This window comes from Ovis canadensis, chromosome 11 (genome assembly GCF_042477335.2).
Source record: "Ovis canadensis isolate MfBH-ARS-UI-01 breed Bighorn chromosome 11, ARS-UI_OviCan_v2, whole genome shotgun sequence".
NCBI classification, from domain to species: Eukaryota; Metazoa; Chordata; class Mammalia; order Artiodactyla; family Bovidae; genus Ovis; species Ovis canadensis.
This window is the reverse complement of record NC_091255.1, coordinates 28,740,302-28,767,217: the sequence shown is the minus strand read 5'-3', so window position 1 is coordinate 28,767,217 and position 26,916 is coordinate 28,740,302. Positions and strand designations below refer to the sequence as shown.

The 26,916-nt window shown below is 55.9% G+C and overlaps 4 protein-coding genes and 4 non-coding genes across 9 annotated transcripts; 1 reads left to right on the top strand and 7 right to left on the bottom strand.

Moving 5' to 3' along the window:
- Positions 1 to 2,545: 2,545 nt before the first annotated feature.
- On the bottom strand, positions 2,546 to 9,973 carry TRAF4 (TNF receptor associated factor 4). The gene is made up of 7 exons (XM_069542708.1): positions 8,392 to 9,973; positions 5,369 to 5,420; positions 4,688 to 4,792; positions 4,449 to 4,610; positions 4,196 to 4,357; positions 3,949 to 4,104; positions 2,546 to 3,693 (listed from the first exon to the last, which is right to left on the bottom strand). Exons 1-7 carry the CDS (start codon positions 9,015 to 9,017, stop codon positions 3,061 to 3,063), a joined length of 1,896 nt encoding a protein of 631 aa, XP_069398809.1. The 5' UTR covers positions 9,018 to 9,973; the 3' UTR covers positions 2,546 to 3,060.
- A 4-nt stretch (positions 9,974 to 9,977) lies between these two features.
- On the bottom strand, positions 9,978 to 18,422 carry NEK8 (NIMA related kinase 8). 2 transcript variants are annotated; one of them, XM_069542706.1, is made up of 15 exons: positions 17,849 to 18,422; positions 15,558 to 15,763; positions 15,101 to 15,333; positions 14,733 to 14,864; positions 14,070 to 14,278; positions 13,826 to 13,905; positions 13,562 to 13,743; positions 13,315 to 13,465; positions 12,847 to 12,923; positions 12,399 to 12,516; positions 11,594 to 11,744; positions 11,131 to 11,294; positions 10,883 to 11,041; positions 10,541 to 10,699; positions 9,978 to 10,145 (listed from the first exon to the last, which is right to left on the bottom strand). In XM_069542706.1, the coding sequence occupies exons 1-15, from the start codon at positions 17,893 to 17,895 to the stop codon at positions 10,117 to 10,119; spliced, it is 2,097 nt and encodes a 698-aa protein (XP_069398807.1). In that variant the 5' UTR covers positions 17,896 to 18,422; the 3' UTR covers positions 9,978 to 10,116. The 2 variants fall into 2 exon arrangements, with proteins under 2 accessions (XP_069398807.1, XP_069398808.1); XM_069542707.1 differs by lacking the exon at positions 17,849 to 18,422 and adding an exon at positions 17,223 to 17,528.
- Positions 18,423 to 20,383: 1,961 nt separating this feature from the next.
- On the top strand, positions 20,384 to 22,280 carry TLCD1 (TLC domain containing 1). The gene is made up of 4 exons (XM_069542736.1): positions 20,384 to 20,795; positions 21,120 to 21,202; positions 21,297 to 21,379; positions 21,735 to 22,280. Exons 1-4 carry the CDS (start codon positions 20,602 to 20,604, stop codon positions 22,116 to 22,118), a joined length of 744 nt encoding a protein of 247 aa, XP_069398837.1. The 5' UTR covers positions 20,384 to 20,601; the 3' UTR covers positions 22,119 to 22,280.
- Positions 22,281 to 22,698: 418 nt separating this feature from the next.
- Positions 22,699 to 25,796, bottom strand: RPL23A (ribosomal protein L23a). Its single transcript, XM_069542570.1, has 5 exons — positions 25,772 to 25,796; positions 24,987 to 25,205; positions 23,709 to 23,958; positions 22,957 to 23,026; positions 22,699 to 22,758 (listed from the first exon to the last, which is right to left on the bottom strand). The coding sequence occupies exons 1-5, from the start codon at positions 25,794 to 25,796 to the stop codon at positions 22,744 to 22,746; spliced, it is 579 nt and encodes a 192-aa protein (XP_069398671.1). The 3' UTR covers positions 22,699 to 22,743.
- LOC138415543 (small nucleolar RNA Z17) lies at positions 22,842 to 22,912 on the bottom strand. Its single transcript, XR_011247298.1, has one exon. It is a non-coding gene; the product is annotated as a small nucleolar RNA Z17 (small nucleolar RNA).
- Positions 23,102 to 23,179, bottom strand: LOC138415533 (small nucleolar RNA SNORD42). The gene has a single exon (XR_011247291.1). It is a non-coding gene; the product is annotated as a small nucleolar RNA SNORD42 (small nucleolar RNA).
- Positions 23,972 to 24,041, bottom strand: LOC138415544 (small nucleolar RNA Z17). The gene has a single exon (XR_011247299.1). It is a non-coding gene; the product is annotated as a small nucleolar RNA Z17 (small nucleolar RNA).
- Positions 25,290 to 25,357, bottom strand: LOC138415532 (small nucleolar RNA SNORD42). Its single transcript, XR_011247290.1, has one exon. It is a non-coding gene; the product is annotated as a small nucleolar RNA SNORD42 (small nucleolar RNA).
- Positions 25,797 to 26,916: the final 1,120 nt, after the last annotated feature.

Sequence of the window (26,916 nt, the reverse complement as noted above, 5' to 3'; positions counted from 1 at the left end):
CCTTTTGATCTTGTCCTATTCGTTAATGCTTGTTTGAGATGATCTTAACGGTTTTTAATACTTTCTAGAAGTAATTTCTCATTTTTAAAGGGCCGCCTAGAGTATTTGTCCCGGTCAGAAGCCCTCCCCACCCATCATCCCAGGGCAGGTGTGCTGAGTCAGCCCCTGGAAGGGGCACCCGCCTGACTGGCCATCTCCCCTGGGCAGGGCTGTGGGGGGCTTGGTTGGACTTGATGGTTATGTTCGCCGCCCCTCACTGGAGGCCCAGTTCAGTGTACTGCCGTGTTCAAGGACCATCAGTCACTGAAAAATGGGGATCTGGTTTGTGAGTAAGCCCACTTAAGACTGAATGTCCCTCCCCTCCCCCTTGAAAATCTTGGAATTTCTGAGGACCTCTGACAAGTGATAAGTGTTGTAATAATCTGTAACATGAAAAGTGGCCCTCTTGGCAATTTCAGTCTTAAAACGTTGAGTACTGATTGGAGATTTTTTTTTTTTTTGTCTCGGGTTGGGGGGGGGGAATCCACAACAGCTCTTTAGGTCTCCCCTTCCTGCTGAGTTTGGGTCTGGGCTAAGATGTGATGGAGGGAAGGAAAGATCCCACAGGCTGTGGGACTCAGTGAGTGTGCAATCAGATGGTTAATAGGTGGTTCTCAAAACTGATGGAGTCGAAAGCACCTTGAGCATGCCCTTGTCTGTGGGGTGTTTTTTTGTGAAGGTACTTTTTGCCTTTACTCCTCATCCCATCCGTGTGAAAGAAAACTCTCCCACTCGTTAGTGACCTACAGTCAGCCTAGAGTAACAAGGCTAAACAGAGTAGACAGTTGAGCCCCACTCACACTGTGATGCAAAACCTGCCTTGAGTTCCATAAGCAATTATGACCACCTGCAGAGGCAAGGAATGAGCAGTATGGATATGGGGTCAACCAAAGGAGGCACCAACCTATGGGAACCTACCGCCTGGCATGGTGCAGTGGCACAGTGCTGCCAGCAGGGGGAGAACTTGATCTGGGGAAGGGGGCGTCTGGCTTCTGCTGAAAGGCTAACGCAGAAGAGTTTCCACCTGTTGGTGCTGGAAACCCAGGTCTGTGCTTAAGTTAAGGCATTTTTTCTGCTAGAGCCCATGGTCTTTTACCAGCTTCCAGGCCTCACTATACCAAGATGGTTTAGCTCATGAAAGAGCCATGTTTCTCAGCAAAGCAGCCAGGGCTTCGTCTCTCCCTAGATGAGTGAATTTGACCTTTTGAAGGTTTTGGTTAGTTCCTCAGGCTTGCTGTCTCAGGCATAGACCTTTCCTGTCACTTCTGGTAAGGGTTCTTCACCTGAGTCTTTGGCTGGGAAAGCAGAGAGTAAGCTACAGCCTTTGAACCTTCTCCTTCCCATACTCTGAGCCTGAACAGTATTTTCCATACACAGGCCTCTTAGGGCCAGGCAAGAGTAAGGCCCTTTATGCTGATGAGTTAATCTTTACAACAAATCTAACAGGATTACTCTCATTTTACCAGTGAGAGTAAGGATGTCATGTAGCTAAGTAACTTGCCAAAAAGCAAGCATAGTGAAGATCCAAAACCAAATCTATTGCCAAAATTAAAGGAAGCTAATCTAGGGATTGCTGGAGCTTAAAACAGAATCCAGTGATAAGGGGAAGAAAAATCCAGGCCCTGCCCCAAAATAGCTGGAAGATCACTGAAGTCAGTTCAAATATGGATAATCACAGGCACCCCCTTTGAGGCCTGTATGAAAAGCAAGTGTGGATGGGGAAATCCAAGTGCTTTGAATACCTCGAAGGCTTTTGGAGTTAGGCTAACATTCACCAAGTGCTCACAGTCATCCCTCATTATCCACAGGGAACTGGTTTAAGAATTCCCCAACTCAGAGTCCACAGATGTTCCAAGTCCTTGATAGAAAATAGCATAATATTTGCATATAACCTACACACATTTTACAATGTGCCTTAAGTAATCTGTAGATACAATGTAACACCAGGTAAATTTGCCCATGAGTGGCCAATAAGTTTTGCTCTTTGTAGCTTTCCCCAAGTGTTTCCAGTTTACTCCTTCTTGATTGAATTCAAGGATGTGAAACCCACAAAGGACCAACTGTATCTTGTGCTAGGTGGGAATTTGCACTGTCTTCAAAGGTCCTTTTAGTGAAATAATGCATATAAAATGCTTAGCAGTGTCTGCAATATCAAAAGTACTCAATGAATGGTAACTACTATCATTAGACCGAGAAACACCTGCCAAAGGACAGGCACTAGGCTTTGGTGGGGTATGAATCAGGGATTATAGCCCTTATTGTGTTGAGCCTGCACCTCCCTCATCGAACCACCAGAGGGCAGCAGCAGGCAACTCTTCTACACAAAGCCCCTTGCAATCCTTCTGTCCTCCACCAGAGGGCGATCCATGAGCGCCATTGGATTCAGGCCAGAACGGTTGCAGGTTCCCTCCCTCCCCCCGCTCCCCCGACCAGGTCCCTTGACTTCACCCTAGGGCCCAGCCTTCCAGGACCCTAAGCAACCCAGATGAGTCAGGCTGGAACCAAGTTAATAAATACAATTCAGAATTTATTAAAAATCAGGGCTCCCCGCTGTGTTCTCCTGGCACTAAGTAAATAAATAACCAGAGGGGACACAGCTGGGGAAAGGATAAGAGAAATCCGATCTCAAGATTCTTTTAACTACCCACTCAGTTTCCCAACTCCCCCTCCCCCCTATGGCTCTTGGGACATAGCACCAGCAGGCACCTCGGTCCCGGGAAGAGTGTAGCCGGCACCAAGGCGTGTCTGCCCTGTCCAGGAGACAGGTCCGGGGCTTGCTGGTTTCCAAGCCCTTGATGACCCTAAGACCTGCTCTTCCCAGAGGTCAGGGCTGAAGCACCAATAGGAGGCACCTGAGGGTGGTGGGGAAGGAGGGAAGGGGGATCGGCGTACCGGGGGGATCGGTGTACCAGAGCCTCGGCAGCAGAAGCAGCTGTAAGGGGGTCCGGCCCCCTCTCCAGGCTCAGCCGTGCCTGATGGAGGTCACTGCCCTCCCCCTTTCTCCTGCCGCTTGGTCCGCTCTCAGCTGAGGATTTTTCGGGGCAATTCAACAGAGGCACGGATGAAGACCGCATCATCCCGCACATAGTTTCGCTTTCGGATATCCTGGTGGGAGATGAACTTGGGGTAACCAAAGCCCAGAGCACTCTCATCCAGGGAGCCCCGCCAAGTGCCTGGTTTTTGGAAATTCTTCCAGTTTGGGTCAGGGTGAAAGGTCTCAGTGACATGCTGTGGCTTCGCCAGCCCAGGGTCACTCTGATCCAGTAGGGAGAAGGTCACACGGCGGGCGAAGGGCCACTCGAGGAGATTGTCAAAGGCACCCGGCAGCACGCGAATGTAGAGTGAGAGGTGGGTGCCCTCGCCACTGCCATTGCCGTTGAGGAATGCAGACACCTGCAGCTTGTAGCCATACTTGTGCGTGTAGAAGGCGGGGCTGAAGCACTCGAGGTTGGGCTTGGCTTTGGCCTCCTGGAGCCGGCGCCCGTAACTGCCAATCTTCCAGATGAGCACGCCGTCACTGCCCACCGACAGCTCCTCCAGCTCTCTTCGCAGCTCCTGCAGCTCCTGCCGCTGCCGGCTCACCAGGGCACACATCATGGCCAGATGCGGCTTCACGCTCTCCTCCACGTGCCGTGCCATCGCCAGCTTAGGGCACTGTCGGCAAAGCCCCAGGCCATGGGGGAAAAATAGGAGAGTGAGTAGGGGTGAGTTCAGGGGAGAGGGGAGGAGGGGTACAGGGTAGTGGGCACCGAGCCCTGAATGGGGAAGACAAGGCACTAATAAGGCTGGAGCCGGCCAGCAGAGGAAGGACTGGGCCTTCCGGGCAGCACAGCAGGGGCCACTCAGGGCCTACGTCTGAGGTCTCAAACACAAGAAGGGAGCTGAGGGGAAGGGAAAAAGGCATCTCACCCTGTGCTTGCAGCCGGAGTCTTTGAACGGGCACAGCACCAGGGCAGTGTTACAGCTGTCCTTCAGATGGCCTGGCAGGTCCTCCCGAGCCACGGTGCCCACGCCACACTGGTTGGGGCACGGCACAGGCAGCCTTGGGCACTGGTACTGGTGACTCTACGGCCGCAGAGGCAGAGCGGAGCAGTCAGCGGCCCGACTCCCTGCTCCTGGCCCCGCGGCCCCCTCCGGGGCTCAGGAAGGGCCTCACCTGGATGGTGTCGAAGACGAACTCCTTGGTGCAGTAGGTGCAAGGCTGGGTGCGCTTGGGGCACTCGGAGGTGGCATGCTGGGCCAGCAGCCGCCGCATCATGCGGGCACCACACTTGTTCTCACAGTACACGCTCTCTTGCGGGCACACACCCTCGTGGCTCTGCGGAAGCGCGGGGGTTGGGTGGGGCGCTGAGCCTTCAGGGCTCCTCGGACCCCCGGGTGCCCCGCCCCCTCCCCGAGGCCCCACCCACCTCGAAGGCCTCCCCGCTGAAGTCGCAGCCGCAGAACTCGCACTTGAGCCGCCGCTTGGGGCAGTCGTGCTGCAGGTGCGCAGGCAGGTCGCGGCGGCTCAGCTTGGCGGGGCAGCGGTTGGGGCAGGGCACCACGTTGAAGCTGCAGGTATTCAGGTGGCCCTGGTGGGAGGGGTTGAGTTAGTGCCTGCCGGGGTAGGGGGTTGGGGGTTGTCCTGCCACCCGGGGCAGAGGCTCACCTGTAGGTGCCGAAGGGGGCCATTCCAGCGGCAGCCCTCCTCGCTATGGATGCAGCGGATGGACAGGCCCAATACCTGCACCTCCAGTTCTGGGTCCGGGTAGATCTGGGGTCACGAGGAGCAGTGATCAGGGACAGCGCCTGCGACAGTCCCCAGTTCCCGCCCCATCCACCCCCCCATAGGCTTGCTGGCTTCCTCAGAGCCAGGAATAACCTCCCTCCTGCTAAACTCTCCTCGAGCCCAGGCATACAGAGCGCAGCTGGTGGCATCTGCTCCAGCCTCAGATTCTGGGTTCCTCAATTCCCTGATGCAGGGCGCTCCCTTTGGGGTGACAGCCAATCAGCCTGCCCAGCCCCTGGCAGCCCCCACACTGTCCACTTCCTTCCCCCTAGTAGAGGGGTCCTGGCCCTCAGCCACAGGTCTGGCCAGCCACCCAAAGGGGAGGGGAACACTTCTGGTGGGCACAGAGAAGCTCTGTGCACCCCCACAGGCTGGGCATTGTGCCTGTCCTCCAGGGCAAACATGGGCCTCATTTGCAAACTGGCCTGGAAGAAGGAACAGGCCACCTTTGTGGGGGCGCACAGCACTGGGTTGACATTGGCCCTGAGCCCACTGGCTGCAGCGGCAGCTCCAGCCTCCACCAAGGGCAGCAAGAGCCTGTACCTGGCACAGTGGACTCACCTTGGCATAGTCCAGAGGAAGCTGGTCCTCCGGGCACTTGAAGACTCCTTCACTGTGAAAGGGGAGGGGACAGGGTCACAGAGCTGGAGGGGAAACCCCGGGCCACCCTCCCCACCCCAGCCAGAACACCCTCTGTGTCACCAGATGGGTTCCCAGGCAGCCTCACCTGAGAAGGCAAGTAGAGGCCTGAGGGTACCCACTTCTCTAGGACCCCGGGAAGAGCCCTGCTCCTGTCCGGGGGCGGAGGGATCTGGGCCTGGCAGAGGCAGAGGCAGCTGCCTCAGGCAGCATTTGGCCAACAGGTGGCAGCTGGCAACCCTCCCCCCAGGACAGCAGCTGGGCTGGGAAAGGAACAGGCTGCCCAGCCACCCAGTCCCCCAGGTTGATGCTCACTGGCTGGGCTGGAAGCTCACAGGGGAGGGTGAGATGGGCTGAGATTAAGTGCCAGGGCTGTCCAGTCCCCATGAGGGTGCCCAGCCAACAACCCAGGGCAAAGGTCAGCTTGGGGCCACCTGACCCCACCTCCGGAGCCTCCTAGGTGGGTGTGTCTTCTAAAGCAAAGAGGAGGAGGAGGATGCCCCAAGGTCCTGTGTTACACTCCCACTCCGTTCTCACCACCTGCCCGAGAAGGGGCTCAGAGTCCCCATTTGGCAGATAAAAGAACTGGGGCTCCCAGGTGAACAGGATACGCCTGCCTGATTCCACAGCTCAGTTTCTACTACCTCTTACACAGAGAGAGGCTAGTCCCAGAAAAACTGGCCAGACAAGCACAGCCAAGACTCTATTCACTCCACAGCGGGCATCCAAAGCCTGCTGACCCTGTCCCCTGCCCTCGGGTCCTTCACCAACCCCACACCAGGTTGCCAGCACTCCAGGAACCTGTGGCATGCCTCCTCCTGCCACATGGCCTTGCTGACCCCAGCCAGGACCAGTCACTGCTGCCTGGCGCAGCCTAGGCAGGGCAAAGGCTCACCCAGCAGGACTGAAGGCCCTCAGGCCTGGCATTTCTGGCAAGTCTGAGTCAGGTAGGTGGGAGGCAGGCCAGGACGAAAGGTGGAAGCAGAGGCCACACATGGCGCCTCTGTCCAGGATGGCACTTTGCAGGCCACAGGCAGTCCCCTGCTCCCTGTGGTCAAGGGATTTCTGGCACCCATCTCCTCCCCCTGATCCCACGACTACTACTGGCCGTGCTGCCAATGCCCAGATGAATACATGCCCAGGCACTGAGGAGGTGTGCCCATGCCCATGGGGCAACCAGCCTTCCTGGACCAACCTGAGTAATAGCCCTGGCAAGAGCAGGGGACAAGGGGTGGGCCTGGCGGGGGGGGGGGGGGGGGTCTGCTTGGCTGCTTCAGGAATGTGCTGACTTCGTGGTTCTGGAGTCAGGGAGGGGGGCTGAGGCAAGTCCCCAGGCTTCAGGCAGATTAGCCTGGGCAGCTTGGGGCCCAGCCAGAACAAAGGTTCCCCCAGGACGGCGGACACCCTAGCTGTTAGGGTGGGCGGGGCAGCGCCCTTCCCACCATCCCTTCCCTCCCCGGGCTTCAGAGTGAGCCGCGGGGTTGGGGGGAGGCCGGGGCCGAGCGCTCCAGGCTGTGCAGTAGAGGCCCAAGCCCAGGGGAGAAGACAGGATGGGGGGAGGGGGCTGGGGGAGAGGAAGAGGGGATTTCCGGGAGGGGGAGGGGCAGAAGCCGCGGAGAGGGGCAGAAGGGAGGGAAACAAGCCTGACAGCCCCTTCCCTCGATCCTCCCCCGAGGCAGGCAGGGTGGGTCAGCTGAGGAGTGGGGGGAGGCTCAGCTGGCCTCATCTGGAAACCAGAGGGCCGGGGAAGGGCACGGGAGAAGACAATGGGGCTGTGTGTCGGTAGGAGAGCGTGTGTACACGGACGGGAGGAGGGAGGAGGGGAGGGAAAAGGAGGAGGGGGGCCGCACCGCGGCTCGAGCAGGAGCATATGTGAGGGCAGGACCGGTCCAGGCAGCGGGGAACAACAAAACAAAGGGGCCTGCGGAGATCGCAGGGCTAGCGGCCGCGGAGGACGGAGGCAGGGAGCCTTTCAGGCACGAGCCCCGGAGGTGCTCTCGCAGCCTGGGCCCCGCGAACCCTCAGCATACAGCCTCCTTACACAAGGCAGCGGCTGGCCCAACTTCCCCGGGGCTCTCGGCGGACGACCCCAAGAGCCGGGGCTCCCTCTTCCGGCCTCCCCACGCCCTGGACAGTGCAGTTCCCAGCGCGGGCTGGAGACTCTGGACAGCTCAGGGCGCCCAGAACTCGATGAGGGCCCAAGAGCCGAGGGACTGATGAGCAGGGGCGGGAGACGGCGGGGTGCGGGGCCCTCCCTAACGATCTAGACCACCCGCGGTACCCAAGACCCCCAGAGGCGGGGACGGGCACCCGACAACGGGCTCCTGCTTCACTGAAGATCGGGGCGTCACAGTCCTCCCCCTATCGTTCGAGCACAAACCGCCCGCGCTGACACCCCCCTCCCAGTTAGGTAGTTGTGCGCCTGTAGGTAGTTGTGCGACCCGTGGACAAGTCGCAGTTTTCCTTTGAATCTGTGAAATGGGAGAACAATAGCTGCCGTTTTGGAAACATCGGAAAGATGAGAAGGGCTTAGATGGGTGAAAACTCCGGAAGCTTAAGGCTCCGCGAGGGACAGAGGGTTTAGTCCTCCTCTTCCCAGACGGACTCAAAGTTCAAGGCCGAGGCCGCTCTGGCTCTCAGGTGAGGGGGAAGGGCCGGCCGCAGGTCAGGAAGGGCGTCCTTTCCCACCTCCACCCCGCGGGAAGGCACGGGATTCGTCCCACCCGGCGCGTGGCACTCGGGACCCGACGGATTCGTGCGTGGGGGGTGGTCCTCCCTCGGGGTGTGACGTCACCGCAACCCGTGACGTCACGGCGGGCACCCCTGAGATCACCGGGCCGCGGCACAGACAAAGAGCCGGCGTGCTCCCGGCCCCGGCCCTCCCGGGGCAGCGTCTCCCGTCCCTGTCGGCCGGCCGTCCCCGCTCCCCGCGCCCCGGGCCGCACCTGAGGAACTCCTGCAGGCAGGTGTCGCAGAAGCGGTGGCCACAGGTAGAAACCTGCACGGGCTCGCGCATGGGCTTCCCGCACAGCGGGCAGAGCAGCCGCCGCTTGGGCTTCTCCAGGAACTTGTAGTCGAAGCCGGGCATGGCGGGCGGGCACGGGCGAGCGGGGCCGGGTGCGCGAAGGCCCCACAGCCCGTGCCTCGCTCCGGCCGCGCTCCCGGCTCCGGGCGGCGCCGACTGGCGGCCGGGGCCCGCTCGCAGCCCCTGAGCCCGCCCGCCGGAAGAGGGGGCGGGGCCGCGCCCGCGCGGTCCTAGCGCCCGCTCTGCCGCTCTCCCCACCCACCCGGCCGGCCGGCGGCTTCGGGGTCGGTGCTCTGCCAGACTCGCCACCGCCGAGGAGCAGGGGTTCCCCCTTCCCCTCGGGAAGAAAAACCGAGGCCCCGCTTCTCTCCAGGGCTGGGGAGGTCGGAAGGAGCTCGGACGCTGGATGGGGCGGAGGGCCTCGGGGAACTGGCCGGGCCGCGCCACAAAGATTCGCTTCTCCGGAGTCAACAGCTCGGTTTCGGGGGCCACGTGTCGTCCAGGGGCCCGGGACTCCAGCCTCCAGGTGCTAGGCAGCTGAAGCATAGCAACCAGATCCGGGGAGTCCAGCTAGGCAGGGAGGCCGGGCTGGGCCCCGGGCCAGAGGAACCTCGGCCCCGAGGAACCTCGGCCCCAGCCTCAGGCTGCGCCCACATTCCTCCCTGGACCGCGGCTCTGCTGCCCAGATCAAGCCTAGCCCAGCCCAGCCCTGGGGTGGCCGCCCCCACCCCTGAAGAGACCACACTCTAGGAAGGCAGCTTTTTTTTTTTTTTTTTTTAATTGGCGCTACCTCCCAGTCATCTGGGAAACTAGTCTGGTCCAGCCAGCTACCCCTTCTCCCAACCTGCTTTGGGGGAATGGCATGGAGTGACAGGCCACCTTCTGAGTGTACTGCAGCCCATGCACTCCCGCAGGGGAAGGGAGGCACTCAAAAATTATGTAACCCCCTGCCTCTGGATATAGGAGTGGGGGCAGGAGGCAGCATTCCTGGGACCTCCCTGCCCAGGGCTATGCAGGGGCTAGGTCGCTGGAATGGCCAGTCCAGGCAGGCCCCAGCTTGCCCTACTCCAAAGCACCGCGCTGCTCTCCCAGCAGACACCAGGGACTTATTTTCTAACTAGGGGGAAGGGGCAGGATCTGGGTGGAGCCACACAGCCACCTCCAGCCTTTTTCTGTAGAGGCTCGGGAGACCACCTTGCTTCCAAAAGTTACTCTGGCCTCCAACTTTAGCCAGGCTGAACCCTGGGGATATTAACTTAAGATAAGAAGGGGTGGAGAGGGGAAACTAGGATGTTGGGGGAATTGGGTGGATTGAGTTTTACGTATCTTGTTGTCCAGTTGCTAAGTCGCGTCCCAATTCTTTGTGACCCCATGGACTGTAGGAGCTTGCCAGGCTCCTCTGTCCAGGGGATTTTCCTGGCAAGAATACTGGAGTGGGTTGCTATTTCCTACTCCAGGAGACCTCCCCGACCCAGGGATCGAATCGAGCCACCAGGGAAGCCCATATCCAGAGCCAAAAGCAGAGCAGGGGTTTTACTGGCCCTTATACCCCATTGATGATACAATCCATTGTGGCTCCTGCACTTTTCAAGACCATTCACAGGAGAAGCAATATCAGGGTAGCACAGCAGTGTATCCAGGTGTGTCAAGGGGGAACTGGCTCATCCGTGACCGCTGGGGAGTACAAAAGAGAAATCCCTGCAGCCTCCCAGAGAGCGGTGCCTCCAGCAAGCCTCAGCTCCCGCCACTCTCTCCCACACAGGGCCCTTGACTCTGGACCCTGCCAGGCCCAGAAACAGAGGTTCAAACGGAAACTGGACTCGAGGGCTGGAGGAGAAAGAATGCGTCTGATCCCCAGGGAGCAAAGGGGGCAGCCCTTCAGTGAGGTCCAAGAAGTGCCTACCCATGCCCACCCTGGGAGCTCACTTTGGCCCTGAAGCTTCTGCTTTCATTTATCTGGGAGCTGAAGATGCTTTTAGCAATTTGGGGTGTGACTGCTGGGGATGCGAGTATGGGCAGGAGCCAGCTGGGTTAACCCTTGTGTGGGTGAAGGTGAAGTTATAACTCACGGCGGATAGCCAGGAGAGTGTTGCCATGGCAACAGGACACAGAGGTCACCGTGTAGGGGTGCGTCTCATCCAGCTGCACCGGCCTAGGGAGTGCAGCGTCCTCATCTCTCCTTCCCAGGCGACCTCGGGCCCCTTTGCCCCAGGAGTACACTTCACCTTCTGCCAAAGAGAATCCCAAGGAAAGCAATGGGACAAAGACAGAGTTTAGCAAGCAGCTAGCCTCCTAGATTGCCCTACCGGCCCCCACATGGGGTTGCTGAGTTCAGCAGCCCTGAGCATAACCCCCCACTGCCCAAGGGTCTGCCCACACCTTCATCTGTCCCCATAATGTCCATTGATCACCTGCCCCAATGGCGACAGTGAAGGCATCCCCACAGGCCACCATCGCTATCTTGATGCCCTGGAGGCCCTGGACTTGACAGGGTGCCCGGCTGACCCGGCGAGCATTGGTACCCAACTGCCCATGCTGATTGCTGCCGAAAGTGTAGCAGTCACCAGAGGCTGTAGGGGAAGAGAGAGGTAAGGAAGAAAAGGGCCCAAGGAAGCCAAGATAGTCCGCCTTTGGCCTCCTGTGTCCAGGTCCTGCTTACCAGTTACAGCAGCTGAATGAGCAGTGCCCAAGTCCACACTCAGCAGGGGCTCCCGGTCCAGGGGTGCAGAACCTAATGGAGTGAAGTTCAGGGCCTCCTCCACTTGCTGGTGTGGGGCAGGCTCCTCCCCTAGGGAGAGGTGGTCCAGGCCCAGCTTGTTGAACCTGAGGACAGAGCCAGGAGCCAGTTCAACTGACACACTTTATTTAATATAGACTGTCCTCCCCCTCACCTATCTGGGCAGGAGCTGGTGCACCAGGGCACAGGCCCCTCTCTGGGTTGAACTCATAGCAGGTTGGGTTGATCAGGTCCCACCCTGGATTGAACTCAAGCCCTCCTCACTTCTAATCCTTGGTGGGAGGTAGGCAGTGACAGATGGAACCCTGGCAGCTAAGGAGGGGTGGGGGACGTGGGGGGAGGCTAGCCATCGTAATGTACCTAATTACCTGCTGCTCCTGCTTACCTGTTGCTCCCACAGGCCAGGGCTCGGCCAGGCACCGTGAGGATCATGGAGGAGTCAATGCCACATATAGCCCTCTGGGCTTCCTGTCCTGGGGGCATGGGTACCTGCTGGGGGCAGCTGTGGGACTCCCTGGTGCCTAGTCCCAGCCGACCTATAGGGAGAAACCAGGACTGGGCTTGTCTGAGCTTTAGGATTGATGATAAAGAGGACCCATGGAGAGGAGGTGACAGCATGAATGAAGGCTGTTCCCCAGACTGAAATGCCTATCCTTGGCCCCTCTGTGGGTCAAAATCCTATTCCTCCTTTAAGGCCCTCTTCAGATGCCAAATCTGTCTTCTCCAAGTGGAGCCTCTTGCCATTCCTTGGGTTCCCACACCTCTGGACTTTTGGGGGAGCCCTGCAGCTGTCTATCCTCTATCATGCTGGAGATATATCCTTTATGATTCCTCCTCCACTTAGACGGAGTCCCCTAGGAGGACAGGGACCTCATCTGTCTCTAGTTTCAATGCCCAGCCTGATGTCTGACCCAGAGAGGACCACAACAAATGTGGCTGGAGAAATGAACTCTTTCTCATGACATCATGAGCACTCAAAGGAATCGACATCTTATTCGTCTTGTCCAGCACTCCAGACAAGGTGGGCGCATAGTGGGTGCACAATGAAGGTTTGTAGAGTGAACAAATGAATCGGAGAGAAAAGAAGGGCAAGAGAACAGGCCATGGATAGAAGATGGCTATGAAGGGGGTTCATGGCTATGAAACCACGGCTGAGGGGTTCCAAAGGCTGGAACAGAGTGAAAGCTTACCACCATCTCCACGGCCCCAAGCAAATAGTTCTCGCTCAGTGGACAAGGCCAGCACATGAGAGGCCCCACAAGCCACCTGCACCATTTCATAGCCCAGCAGGGCCTCCACGATGGTGGGCTAGAGAGAGAGAGAGGAAGCAAAGGCAGACTGGGCAAGGGGCCTGGTTAGCCACCAGGCCTCGGCATTTCCTGTAAGGATGAAGTTGGAAGTTGCAGGTTCTCATGAGGTGGCTGTTTCTTTAACTACCCCCCACATGTACTGCACCCACTGGGGAAGCCTGGTCTTTCTGTACTTCCCCAGACGTTGCCCAGAACAGGTGCAGCCTGGAAGCTACTGGGACCGTGGTTGCTGGGGATTCCCCTGCCCCCAACCTGGGCGTCAGCTCTCAGATGTGGGCTCCTTGCCATCTCCCCACTTCCTCCTCCCCAGGGTGCAGGCAGAACCCACCTGGCTGATGTCATTGAGGCCGCCATGGCCTAGGCACCCGTTGCTACCACTGCCAAAGGTCATGATGATGCCTCGGTCTGGGGAAGGGGGCAGTGAGGAAAGGGAAAGGAGACAGTTTAAGCTGTTCTTCCAGACAGACCAATGCAACCTTGGATTAGAGGAATGAGAAAAAGTTAGTTGGCAGCTAGGGCTGGAAGAACTGGGTGAGGGGAATCAAGGACAGGGTTCTTTCTTCCCCAAGTGTGTGACTCTGGACAAGTGACAGCTTCTGAGCCTTAGTTTCCAGATCTGTCAAATGGGAATCTAACTGCCTTGCCAGGTCCGCTAGGAAGGTTAAGAGAGATCTGTAAGTAAAGCACCTCCTGCAAGATAAAAGCGTGATTAGCAAATGACAGGCAATTGATGGAAATTGCTCTGGGGGGCTTCGTAAAGCCTAGTCCCCACAGGGGAGGGCTCTGACCAGCTCACCAGTCAGGCAGGCGGTGAAGAGGTCCCCGCAGGCCACATGCTTGATAGTCACACCCGACTGACCCTCCAGGAAACGGGAGACGAACTGGGGCTGTTGCTGCTCCACCGCCCCCGGCAGGAGGGCGCCACCTCCTGCGCCGAGGGGCGGGGCCTGCGAGGGGACGGGGGAGGGCGAGGGCGGGGCCTGAGCGCTCAGCTCGGGACCCCGCGCCCCTTCGGTTCTGACCTACCCCTGTCGGCTGCTCACCTCCCAAAGGATGAGGCGCCCGGAGCGAGTGACGCCGGCCTTCTGCGTGCGCCCGGCTGCCACTTGGACCACCTCCGTGTTGAGCATGGGCAGCCGGAGTGGCGCGCTGAGCCCGCCGCCCCACGTGTACACCGACGACAGCGGTGGCGGGATGGCTGGCCGTGCAGGTCCCCGGGGGACGCCTGCGGGGACAGCTCATCAGGCCCGTTACATAGGTGCGAACGCAGCAGGGACGCCGGCGGGCGCCCCGCCCGCCCGACTTACCTCTGCACCGGGCGCTGGTGGTCCTGCTTCCTGTACTGCCCGGGGTCATGGGTGGCCCAGTGGCCAAGGGCTTTTCTGCCCTGTGGGACAGATCCGGTGGGCATTAGGACAAGGACCCTCCCTGACGATCCCAGACTAAGGCAGAGAGGACTGGCCCAGAGCACCCCTCTGCCCCAGACCTCCCCTGGGTGCCCCCCAACCCTTGCTTCCCAGGGCCCCCTCCCGCGCCCCTCGCGGCACCGGCCTCCGCATGCGGACACTGCCCAGGTCCGTGTGCAGGTTGAGGAGCGCCCGGATGCAGAGGGGCTGCGCCATGATGTGGCTGAGCGGCGGCCGCTGGGCGGGCTCCAGGCTGAGCAGACTCAGAACCAGCTGGCGCAGCTCCGGGCTGTACCGGTCAGAGATGGGCGCGAAGGTACCGCTCATGATCTTCAGTACCAGCGCTGGCAGGTTCTGTGAAGGCAAGGGAGCCTCAGCCAGGCTCTTAAATCAGCAGCACCCCCAGCTCCAGCCCCTAGCCTGGTGGGGTGGTCACAGCCCTGCACTCACTTGGAAGCCTTGGGTGTGGTAAGGGGACTCCTAGGAGGATAGGGGAACCAAACCCGGCTTTCAAGAACCTCTGATGGGGAGCTGCAGCCCTGTCCACTGGCTGCCTGTTGGGGAAAACTCAAGTCCTGCCCTTAGGAGATTCCCTAATCTGATGGGAGAGTCCTACCCCCAGGAGTCTCCAGTTTAAGGAAGGACACACGCCCTACCCTCAGGAACCCACAGTGTGAGGGGAGGTACAGCCCAGGCCTGGGGTAGTCTACCAGCCTGGAGAGAGAGACATAATGGTGCTTGGGGCCACGGACTTCAGGAGACAGAGGGAGGGATTTCCCAGCTGTTCCCCTTCAGGGGACTTACTCACCGCAGCCTCGAAGGCCCTCTTGAGGCTGGCCAGCTCATAGAGGACACAGCCCAGGGCCCAGATGTCACTCTTCTGGTTGTAGGGCTTGCCCTCACACAGTTCAGGGGAAATGTAGCAGGGAGTACCCACCACCTGCAGGAGGGGAGCTGCTATTACAGCTGGGGTGGGAGGACCAAGGATCCAGCCCCAAAGACCACTTAGAGACAGCGTCCCTCCAAAGCAGGCCAAAGTGTTTCCTCCTGCGGGACCACCCAGCCAGGGACCCAGGGGCCAAGATCTTGGGGATGCAGGGATGGAGACAGAGATGCCAAGTAGATCTGGCCCCCCAAAACCCCCAGCACCCTTGAGGGTCCCTCTGCACCAGGCACCGTGTAGGCCTTGCTCTTGCTGCTAAGGATCTTGGAGATGCCAAAGTCGCCGATCTTGACGACCATGCGGTGTTTATCGAGAAGGATGTTTTGGGTTTTAAGGTCCCGGTGCAGGATGAGGTGGCTGTGGACGTGATGCAGTGCCAGCAGGATCTGCACAAAAAAGTGCAGGATGGTCTCCTCCTCCAGCAGGGAGTTACAGCGCTTCTGGATGAACTCGGCCAGGGTGCCGCCTGCAGCCACAGGGAACTCATCAAGACCCAGGCTTCTCTGTGCTTGAGTCTTTCCTTTTATGAAACTAAAGGCTCAGACAGGGCAAAGAAGGTCTGCCGGTGTCACACCCCTGGGGTCAGAACTCTATATACCTCGGACCCTCAGCCAAGCCCACTCCAGAGAGGGAAGCGGGGTTGTCCCAGTGGCGAGAGGCCCTCAGGCCAATGCAAGAAGGCTGTCCCACCTGGTGCGTACTCCATGGCGATCATGAGGGCCTTGTCCTCCAGGAAGTTCTCGTAGTACTCAATGACGTTGGGATGGTTGAGCAGCTTGAGCACCTGGCATTCGTTCTGGGCTGCCTGCCGCTCCTCCTTGGTCATCTGCTCCACGGGGATCTGCTTGATGATCACCAGCTTCTGGTCAGCTTTGCGCAAGCACAGATGAACAATCCTGAGGACACGGAGTACAGGAGTAGGGACTGAGTCTCCAGCCACATATCAAGCAGGTCAGGCTGGCGACGGGATGTTTCTTAGGATGGGGGAATCAGCACCTACACTAAGAAGTCATCTAAGTAAGTGCACAGAACACGAGTGAGGAGTAGGGAGAACAGACCACAAACTGTGCGAGACCTTTGGCAAGTCTTTTAACTTATCTGGGACTCGATTTCACCATAGTCTCAATGAGGTAAAGTTAGTCTTGGTCTCAGTAAGTCCCCACAGACTCTGGAGTTAACTGCCTGGGTTCAAATCTTGGCTCCTCCTCTTACAAGTTATCTGGTCTTAAATTATGTGACATCAGGTTCTGGAAAAAATAGGGTCGATCTCACAAGGTAGTTGAGAGGGTCAAGTAAGAAAATGCAAGTTCTGCACTTAGCACACCGCCTGGCACATCAAAAATACTCAGTGAGCAGGAGCCATTCATTATATTATTTTCCCCCAACTCTGTAGTCAGTGTTCATAAAAGCAGGGTTTTGTTCTTTCTCCTTCACCACTATAGCCCCAGTGCATAGCCTACTGCACACCCCAGCACTTAGTAAGAGCTCTACAAGTATCTGCTGAATCAAGGATTGTCTAAGTATCAAATGTCTATCCCCAGCTCAGACATCTCTGAGCCTCAGACTTACATATTCAACTATCTGTTTTGTATCTCTACCTGAATGGCCCACAAGCATTCTAAAATGTAACAAATACAAAACTCTTGATCCCTGACCTCAAAACCTTTCCTTCCTCAGTTCCTCCTGTCTCAATAAATGGTAACACCATCCACTAGTTATTAAAGTCAGACACCCGAAAATCATGCCAGAATTTTTCTTGCATTTCACAGTAACATATCTGTAAATGCTGTTTCTACTACCTCCAAAATATTGTGAACTCATCCATTTTTCTCTGTCTTCTGCTATAATCCTTGACCAAATCATCATTTCTTGCCTAAAATACTACACTAGACTTCAAATGGTCCTTTTCACTGTTGTCACCTCAAATCTAAATTCCACTAGCAGAGTCAGTGACATTGTAAAAATGCAAATCAAATCAAGACCATTCCTTTGCTTAAATCTCTTTTCCTTGACACCCTAAGTAAATAAATTCAACTTCTTTACTTCTGCCTACAAGGCCATAGGGGCTTCCCAGGTGGCTCAGCAGTAAAGAATCTGCCTGCAACTCAGGAGATGCAGGAGTTAGCTTCGGGGGTTGGATCCCTGGGTCTGGAAGATCCCCTGAAGGAGGGCATGGCAACCTACTCCAGTATTCTTGCCTGGAGAATCCATGAACAGAGGAGCCTGGAGGGCCACAGTCAATGGGGTCGCCAGGGTGGAACACAACTAAAGTGACTTAGCATGCACGCGCACACACACAAGGCCATAATCTGGTTCCCGCCCTCTGTGACAATCACATTTTATTCCATTATTTACCTTGCCCATTACATTCCAATGACATTAGTCTTCTCAGTTCCTTGAATACTCTGAATTCTTTCCCACGTGAGGACGTTAGCAAAAGCTGTTTCCTTCGCCTGAGAAGCTTTGCTTTTTTCACTACGTATCGATCCTCATTCCTCAAGTTTTGATTTTCAATTTCACCTCTCAGAGAACTTTTCCTTAACCATCCCAAATGAACACTCCCTCGTGTTGTGCTCTATTCTCACAGTTTGTTAATCACTGCTTTAACAATGTTCTGTTTATAGGATATTTTTCCGGTAGCATGTAAGCTCCAAGAGGGACAAGACCACGCCTGTTTGGGTCTTTACTATATACCCAGCACCAAAAGCCTGCCGAGTATAGCAGCCGCTCAGCATTTGTTGAATGAATGAGTCAGGATAAAAGAACAAACTCTGCGGGGGCCGCGAAGGCCGGCCGGGGGCGTGACCTCCTTGGAGGCGGAGTTTCCCAACCAGGACTAGAACCGGAAGCCGGGAGGGGCTTCCCGGAGTGGGCACTCACGCCTCGGGGCGGGGCTACACGGGCTGCGATTTTGAGGTCAGAATTAGGGGGCTGATTTTCCCTCTCCCCAAGCACTTTCCTCCCCCAGAGCCCTGGCTCACCCGAAGGCACCTCTGCCCACCACTCGGATCCGCTCGTACTTCTCCATCTCATTTCTCAGAGTCACAATTCCGGAACCCCCAAACCCAAAGGCAGCGCGTGCGCGGACCCGCCCTCTCTAGAACCACGCCCACTGCCATTCAAGATAATTACGGGGCGGAGCTAGTGGAGCTAGGTGTCAGTTCAGCCTGTTATTTGTCTCTGCTCATTTGGGCACTTCCTGCAGTCCGGATCCGCAGTTGGCCTTCTAGGGTCCAAAGAATAGGGCGATATGCCATTTCTTGGCACGCCCCGCAAAGGTCAGCACTGTACCAGCCACTGCCTACACACGTGGCCGCATCCTGCCCTTGCAGTTCTTCCTTAGACCGGAGGGTTTCCCCGCGCAGGCCAAGAGAGGGTGGGAAGAAAGGACGGATCTCTTTCTGCCCCAGTCTTTGCCCACTGCTGCTGCTGCTGCTAAGTCGCTTCAGTCTTGTCCGACTCTGTGCGACCCCATAGACGGCAGCCCACCAGGCTCCCCCGTCCCTGGGATTCTCCAGGCAAGAACATTGGAGTGGGTTGCCATTTCCTTCTCCGATGCCTGAAAGTGAAAAGTGAAAGTGAAGTCGCTCAGCCATGTCCAACTCAGCGACCCCATGGACTGCAGCCTACAAGGCTCCTCCGTCCATGTGATTTTCCAGGCAAGAGTACTGGAGTGGGGTACAATTGCCTTCTCCGCTTTGCCCACTAATCACTCTGTTTTCGAAGTACAGGGCAGATTCTCATTAGCACGCAAACGATCAACTACCAAAACTGAACCGAGTCAGCGCTCTCGGTCTGTGGGCAGGGTGCAAGGCTAGTTTCGTGTTTGCCAAGGGAGGGCCCCGGGAAACCCTGAGCTGTATAAGTTGATTCACCTAGGGAGGACGCAAGACGGTTTCCGGACTGTCCCGACTGGTGAGCTCTGCGTTCGTCAACACTCTCAATTTCCCAGAGCACACATACAACACTTGCCGCTGCAGCAGAGTAATCTGACTTCAACACTCAACTAGAGAGGACCTCCTTGGGAGAAGATGGGAGGGAAGTGGACTGCTACCTGAAAGAATCGGGGAGAGGGAGAAAGATAGTCGTTCGGCTGATAGGAGTTCAAGGGTTCTGCCCAGAGGTAGGGGGCTGGTTAGTACAATTGTTTAAGGTCTTGATCAGAAGTGTGTTCAATTTCAGGTCTCTCCATGGCGCCTCCAGCTCTTCACGAGCTCCATAGCTCCATAAACCTCAGTTAAGGAAGCAGGAAGGATGGTGATGAGCTAAGGGACAGCGTCCCTATTTCTGAGTAGGCGAGTAATGTGAGAAAAGGGGTGTTTATCTTCAGCTCCTACTCTGCTCCTTGAAAGGGTGCCCAAACTTATCCACGCGGGATGACCACTAGAAGGGCCCCTCATGACGCAGCCCCCTCCCCCCCACCCCGAAATCCCCGTCTGGCTCAGGCCGGTGTGGCTGGCGGACAAAGCTGCCCTGAGAGCAAAGGGGAGCGCAAGGGGGAAAACCGCTCAGCCGGGACACTCCATGCTCTCACCTAGAAACCGATCAGGCCTGGGTTGACCAAGGAGCCCCAGAGGGCTTAATGTGTAACCTTGGAGTCAGCAGGGGAAACAGAGCAAACAACCAAACCTCTTGGCGCCTCAAGGCTTCTGATATTTCTTCCCACTCACAGCACCTCCGCCCCCTCCGCCCCACCCCCAGCTCTCCACCGCCCTTCTGTTTGCGGAGTCTGGCTAACTCTCCACCCAAAACAATCACCTCTTTTCTTTGGCGGTGGGAGGGGATCCCGCGCCATGGTGAGGATAGGCTGACACCTTGTGGTCACGAGCTGCATCTGCACCAGTCCACTGGGCTGCAGAGTCACTCTAGCGGCCTGGGCAAATCGGCCGTCTTCCCCGCCCCAGCCTCTAGGGAGCGGGGAGAAGGGAGCGGGGAGAAGCGAGCTGGGACTGTCAGGGAGGACTGTGAGTGCCGCGCGGCCCCAGGAGCCCAAGAGCCGGCTGGGAGGAGGGGTCCTGACGGGTCAGTCGACAGTTTCTAGGCACCGACTCGGTGCGGGACGAGGTAGAGGCAGGTAAACGTGTACGTCTTGGGCCCCAAGAACCTAGTGATCCAGTGGAACAAGGTCCGGGCGGAGATCACCGTCCGAAGCTGGGTACCGGCTGGTCCCTGGGACCAGGGATTAGGAACGTGGATTGTGATGGGTCTCGCTCCGCTCCGCTCTGCCCACCAAAGAGTTGAAGGCGGAAAGTTCTCCCAGGAAGTGCCCAGGCTGGAGAGCCGAACGCCTGGGGAAAGGGTGGCTGCGGGTTAAAAAGGCCAAGGGAGCGAAGTGGGACTCCGTCGGCCGTCGGGAGGCGCCAGCGAGGGGTGGCTCGGCGGCGGCGCCCCCAGGACAGCTCCTTTTGACCGAAGTCCGCGGGAGCCTGGCGGGCCCGGGGGGCCGGGGGGAAATGGGGCTATTGCCCTCTGCGCCGCAGAGGCGCCGGAGGGGCGGGGACAGGCGGGTGGGGCGGGGCGGGGCGGGGGCGCGGGCGGCTCGGGGCGGGGGCAGAGGCCGGCGGGGAGGGGACGGGAGGAGCGAAGGGGCCTACAGGGCTCTGCCGAAACCGTCAGTGTGAAGTCGGCGGCTGGCAGGACAGGGATCCAGGGTGGACTGGTTCGCGAGGGAGCCCCGTTCCCAAACAGCCGGAGGAGGCCACCTAGAGGGCGGACAGAGGCAGGGAGGGCCAGCATGCCCCCAGTGCTGGTCCCCGCCCTGCCGCTTCTCCTGGGCGCCACGCTGACCTTCCGGGCGGTCCGGCACGCGCTCTGCCGCCTGCCCCTGCCAGCGCACGTGCGGGCCGACCCCCTGCGGACCTGGCGCTGGCACAACCTGCTCGTCTCCTTCGCGCATTCCATTGTGTCAGGGATCTGGGCGCTGCTGTGGTGAGTGGAGGACTGGGGGAGTGAAGGTGGCTGGGGATTCCTCTTTCCATCACTCACCGGCGGGCTATGGCCCAGGCAGTCTCACCTGATTCTCGGCTTGGAATGCTGTCTAACCAGGAGCGGCGGCAGCCCCAGGCGGCGGGGGGTGGGGGGTGGGGGTGGGGGTGGAATGGGTGTTCTCACCTGGGAAACGGGACACACCTGGGTTTCAGCCAAGCCCCTCCTCGCTCTCCTGTCAGCCAATAGTGCACTGGCTACGGTAATGGATTTGTGGGACCTTTGGGATACTGAAATGATGAGAGCTTGCCTTCTTCCCTCTTTCAGTATATGGCAGACTCCTGAGATGCTGGTGGAAATTGAGAAAGCATGGTCGCTTTCTGGCTACCTGCTTGTTTGCTTCTCCGCAGGTAGATCTTGCCGGAAGGCATTAAATGGGTGGGGAGACAGGGATAAACTTCTAATTCGGTACCCTTTACAACCTCACCCCCATCCCTCCGCTAGGGTATTTCATCCACGACACAGTGGATATCGTGATTAGCCATCAGTCAAGAGCTTCTTGGGAATACCTCGTCCACCATGTCATGGTAAGTGAAAAGCTGGGGATGTGGTATAGGCCTGGTGCCTATACCTGAAAGTACCTGAACCTGGAAGGTAAAGACCATCTTTTCTAAACCCCATCCCCACCGTGCCCCACATGCTACAGTGCTGAGGGCTAGCAGAATGAGCCCTTGGTTCACTAAAGCCAGCAATCATGGCCTTCCAGCCAGAGTGTGGGCAGAGATCAAGATTTACTCCTGTTGAATCCACTGTAAACTTTGTTTCAGAGTGAAGCTATTAAAGGATTTCTTATCCCTTCTTCTGATACCCTGGATATTCCCACTAACTTCCAAGAAAACCGTGCTATCCAGGCCCTAACCCATTCTCTCCCTTGCCTTGTAGGCTATGGGTGCCTTCTTTTCAGGCATCTTTTGGAGCAGATTTGTTGGTGGGGGTGTCCTAACGCTGCTGGTGGAGGTCAGCAACATCTTCCTCACAATACGCATGATGATGAAGATCAATAATGCTCAGCATCTCCTCCTCTATCGGGTCAACAAATACATCAACTTGGTCATGTACTTCCTCTTCCGCCTGGCCCCTCAGGCCTACCTCACCCATCTCTTCCTGGGTTATGCTGGCCAGAGGACCCTGGGAACCTTCCTGCTGGCCATCCTGCTCATGCTGGATGTCATGATCCTCGTCTACTTTTCCCGCCTCCTACGCTCCGACTTCTGTCCCCAGCGCGTCCCCAGCCACCAACACAAAGACAAGTTCTTGACTGAGTGAAAAAGCAGTTAGGGATTTGTGGCAAGGACAGCAAAAACCAAGAACAGCTTCACAGGAATGGAGAAGAGGCTTAGCCCCTTGCCTGAGATGTTCTGTGGGGGCCAGCCTCTCCACCAAGCCTGCTCCTACTATTTAAAACAATAATGAAAGAATGCCTCTGAAGTCCTTGTCCTTTCTTGGGCAAGGGGTGAGGGAAGCAGGCTGGATGCAGTAGATGGGTATGGGGAAAGGTGCTACTGCAAAACCAGCCAAGCCACACAGCCCTGACATGGATGCCAACGGAACCTCCGGATACTGGTCTCATACCAAGCCTCTTCCAGACAAAGGCAGGCATTCTTGTAAAGCTTCCTGCTTGGCCTTTTACCTCCAGGATGGAGGTCAAGTTGTAGTTATCCTAGGACAACCAACTGTAATCTGGGTCATAAACCTCTGCTGCAAGTATGGTGAAGTGATATGGCTGAGTGTTCCAACAGGGTAGGTAGACCAAGAGTCTTACCCAACCCAGCCTGGTTACTTAAGCGTGCACGTACCACAGTATGGCCCCTCACCCAAAAATCAACATAAAGACAAGAAGCATATATATAGTGAAAACTTTTATATTTGAAATTAGCCAGCTGGACTCAGTTTAGATGATCCCAATCTGAAAAACAAAAGGGTACTTTGTTACTGGGAGCGGAAGTGTGAAGATTAAGGAGGAACGTCACAGTATTTTTAAAAGACAGAGGTGCAGTCAGTCAGTTAAGACTAATGACTTAAGTCAGGCTTTGGTCACTAACAGACACATCATTTGCACCCAGGAAGGGAGAGTGTTAAGGAGTTTGTAGCAAAGGAAGCTTACTTTGTTGGCAACATCCAAAGCATCGTAGTCAGGAGCCAGTCGAACATATGCCTTCTTCTCTCCATCAGGCCTAGGGTGGTGAAGGAAGCCTTAATCCTTGCTGCCCTTCACTGCCCCTATACCCTCTCTTCCACCCAGACTTCTGGTGCATCAGTGGTTCCTTTGTTCGTGTCATTTTTTTTCCCCTCACAAATAGTGATTTTTTTTCTCTTATCATTTGCACAGAGGGAGTCAGGGAAGCCACTAAGCCACAAACCACAGGTATTCTGACATTAACTGTACCTTACTCTAGGGCCTGCTTTTGCCTAGAGATAGGGATCAGGAAAATGAGCACTAACCCCTAAGTCCTAGAGACAGGGCAGCTGACGTTCTGGGAAGCCTACTTCAGACCCCAAAAGCAGCATCAAAAAAAAAAAAACAGCTGAACTGTTTTTCCCTGTTACTGAAAACTGGCTGATAAGTCATCAATTCTTGAGAGCAACTTTTTATTTATAGCTTAAAGTTACAATAGCCCCTCAGGACACAGCTTTCCCTCTGAAATCTGGAGAAGCAAAGCTCTGTTTGCCTGGGTATACTGTCCTCTTTTGAAGATAGAGATCAGGTCTCAACCTCTCATTGCACTAAATTCTAGGTCCAAATGGGGGTAAAAGTCCTTTTCTCTGTGGACACAATCCATTCTCCAGCCTTTTTCATGCCATTCAGTGACAGAGGCCCTGGCCCCCTCCCCATCCCACAGGGCCCCACTCACCTACCTGATCAGAGTATTGACCTTGGCCACGTCAATGTCATAGAGCTTCTTCACAGCCTGTTTGATTTGGTGTTTGTTGGCCTTGACATCCACAATGAACACCAGTGTGTTGTTGTCTTCTATTTTCTTCATGGCTGACTCGGTGGTGAGGGGGAATTTGATGATAGCATAGTGGTCAAGTCTGGGAGAAAGGTAAAATGGGGTCACCTGGCGTGGGTCCAGTAAAAGGATGGGCCCTTTTTTGGAGCCCAAGGCTCAAAGGGCCTGGGTGCATCAGACGACAATAGCAATCATTCCTGTCAGACTTTGGTCGCTGCACAGTGTCATCACATGCACCCTGAAACGTGGGGGCCTGGAGCCCTGGCTTAGTGACATTTCAAGGGCTTTCACCCTTTTAAGAGATTAAACAATCTTCATTCTTTACCTGACTTCAACATTCCTGAGGAGCAAATTTCTAAAAGAAACTTGAGACTTAAGACGTTAGAAAAGCAAACCCAAGAGCAAAGTTAAGACTGTGGAATCTTGAAATCCAGGCTAGAGTGCCAAAGAATGTTGGTGCTTCACTACGAGGCTGAACTGACTGTTTTTTCCTGTTTCGGTTACTGAAAACTGGCTGATAAGTCATCAATTCTTGAGAGCAACTTTTTATTTATAGCTTAAAGTTACAATAGCCCCTCAGGACACAGCTTTCCCTCTGAAATCTGGAGAAGCAAAGCTCTGTTTGCCTGGGTATACTGTCTTCTTCTGAAGATAGAGATCAGGTCTCAACCTCTCATTGCACTAAATTCTAGGTCCAAATGGGGGTAAAAGTCCTTTTCTCTGTGGACACAATCCACTCTCCAGCCTTTTTCGTAGGAAGCAATGGTTAAATTACCTTTGGTGGTAACCAGTACCATGGCTCTGCTCTCAACTGTGCTCCCTAAGGTCAGTCATCACCACTGGTGTGGCACCAAAACACTCGCAAACCCTAACCTTTTGCCCACTCCCCCTAACCATTCCTTCAGTGTAAACATTTGGGAAAGTAAATGAAAAGAAGCTGCTATGTACTGCTGCAGGCCTTCACTGTCCAATACAGATCCTAAACCTGGAACTCATACTCCCCAGAAAGTAAACCACATATGAAACAATCTAACAGTTGACTAACTTTGACAATGACTCTGGGTTGTTTTAAATATAGCGTTAATCTCATCCTCCCGTTAAGACAAGCACACGAGGTACCAACATGATTTTGAGAACCCATACTCTAGGTTTGGTAAATTACCCAATTACCAATGGAGGATACCCAAACATCTTTTCACGACAAGGGGCAGTACTGACTTGTTTCTCCTAGGGGCGCTCTTCCGAGGATATTTGGGCTGCCTCCTGAGCCGCAGCGTTTTGGGCCGCCGGAAGGTGGGTGACGTCCGGATCTTCTTTTTCTTGTGGCTGTGGACACCTTTCAACACTGCTTTCTTGGCCTTCAAAGCTTTTGCTTTGGCTTCAGCTTTAGGAGGGGCAGGGGCTGAGAAAAGGAAAGAAAACGAAGGTGAAGGATTTAGAAATCACTTCCGGCCTCAAGACCGGTAGTGGGCGTCCCAGGCCACACGTGCATCAGTGGTTCCTTTGAAGACATCACAAGTCTCAGGAGATTAAAATTTTTTCCATCATATGCACGACTCTAGGACGAACTTGGGATAAGATGAGGAAGAAACTAGCAATGAACGTACAGTTGGCACTTGCTAGAATGGGAACTAGTAATTTTATACATACCATCGCACAGCTACCCATTTAACGTGGGGTCAAACAGTAGAGTATTGATTCCTTACAGGTATAGGAAACATGGAGCTTCCCAGAGCCGAGACCCGGCTGTCTGTGGCAGGCGGTACAGGCCAGGCTTGCCTCCCCAACCCCCTTCACTAGAGCCCAAACCATGCGGCGAGGCGTACGCGCTCCTTAGCATTGCCGAAACGCGAGAAGCTGCTCCGGAGCAGACACCGCAAGGGTTAGCCCAGCTATCGTCCTCCCAGTTCATTCACTCTGCGGGGACCCTCGGCCAGTCAGCTGTTGATCCCCAGCCCCAGCACACACCTTCCTTCTTTGCCTTCGGCGCCATCTTCATGAAAAGGGTTTCCGAGACTTGTTACCACGGGCTTATAGCGCCAACTCTCACCGAAGACTCGCGATACTTTCTACTTAAAGCTGATTGGACAATCTGCAGCGCTGCGCCCGCCGGGAATGGTAGTTAGATTTTTATTTCCTCGCGAGAGAGATTAAGCTACTGACACCCCGCCGCTTGTCAGACCTTAAAGCTTCTTGGGGGTTGTAGTCTTTTGGAGACACGCGTTTGTTTTCAGTGGTATAACCTGCGGCTGCGCGGATCTGAGCGCTTCGCATCTTGAGCAACTTTAGGGAGGAGGATTGTGTGCTTGTGTGCCTGAAGCGATTAAGTCGCTTCAGTCGTGTCCGACTCTTGGCGACCCCATGGACTGTAGCCCGTCAGGCTCCTCTGTTCACGGGATTCTCCAACCCATTTTCTGGAATGGGTTGCCATGCCCTCCTCCAGGAGATCTTCCCGACCCAAGGATCTTACGTTTGCCTGCATTGTCAGGCGGGTTCTTTACCACTAGCACCACCGAGGATGAAGGATTGCAATTCCACTGCAAACTGGAATTAATACTGTAGTTAGATAGACTCAGAGTGAAGCAAAATTCTACAATGTTAGAGCAAGATTTGTCCAGTCCAACTTTGTCAGACAACATCTGTGGAAATTGAGGTCGAGAGAGGGGAGAGGATTTATTTATAACAGGGTGATTTGTTGTTCGAGTCAGGCAGAAGCAAAGTGTCAGAGGAAGTGGTCCCCTCTTTACCTGTGACAGTCTTTATGCGTCTTCCCGGGAATCTTTTCGAAGAGACTCTACCAATATTCCAAACAGCGCTCAGATTTCTCCAGGATACGCTTGTTCTTGGGAATGATTTCATTCACAGTCCCCTCCCCTTAAATAGTTTTCCTTTCCTTGCTTATCTTTGCATCCCCGAATTCAGTTCCTGACACATGGCAAGGTTTAGTAAACGCTCAGGTTTTAGCTTCTTTGAGGGACTGCTTACCCGCCGCATCACATCGCCTTTATGCCCTCCCCCACCTCCCTCGGAATCAGAGATTCCCTTTGAGGGTGAGATTTACCTTGCGCTAACCCCTCTTATGAGTCTGAGTGAACTCCTGGAGTTGGTGATGG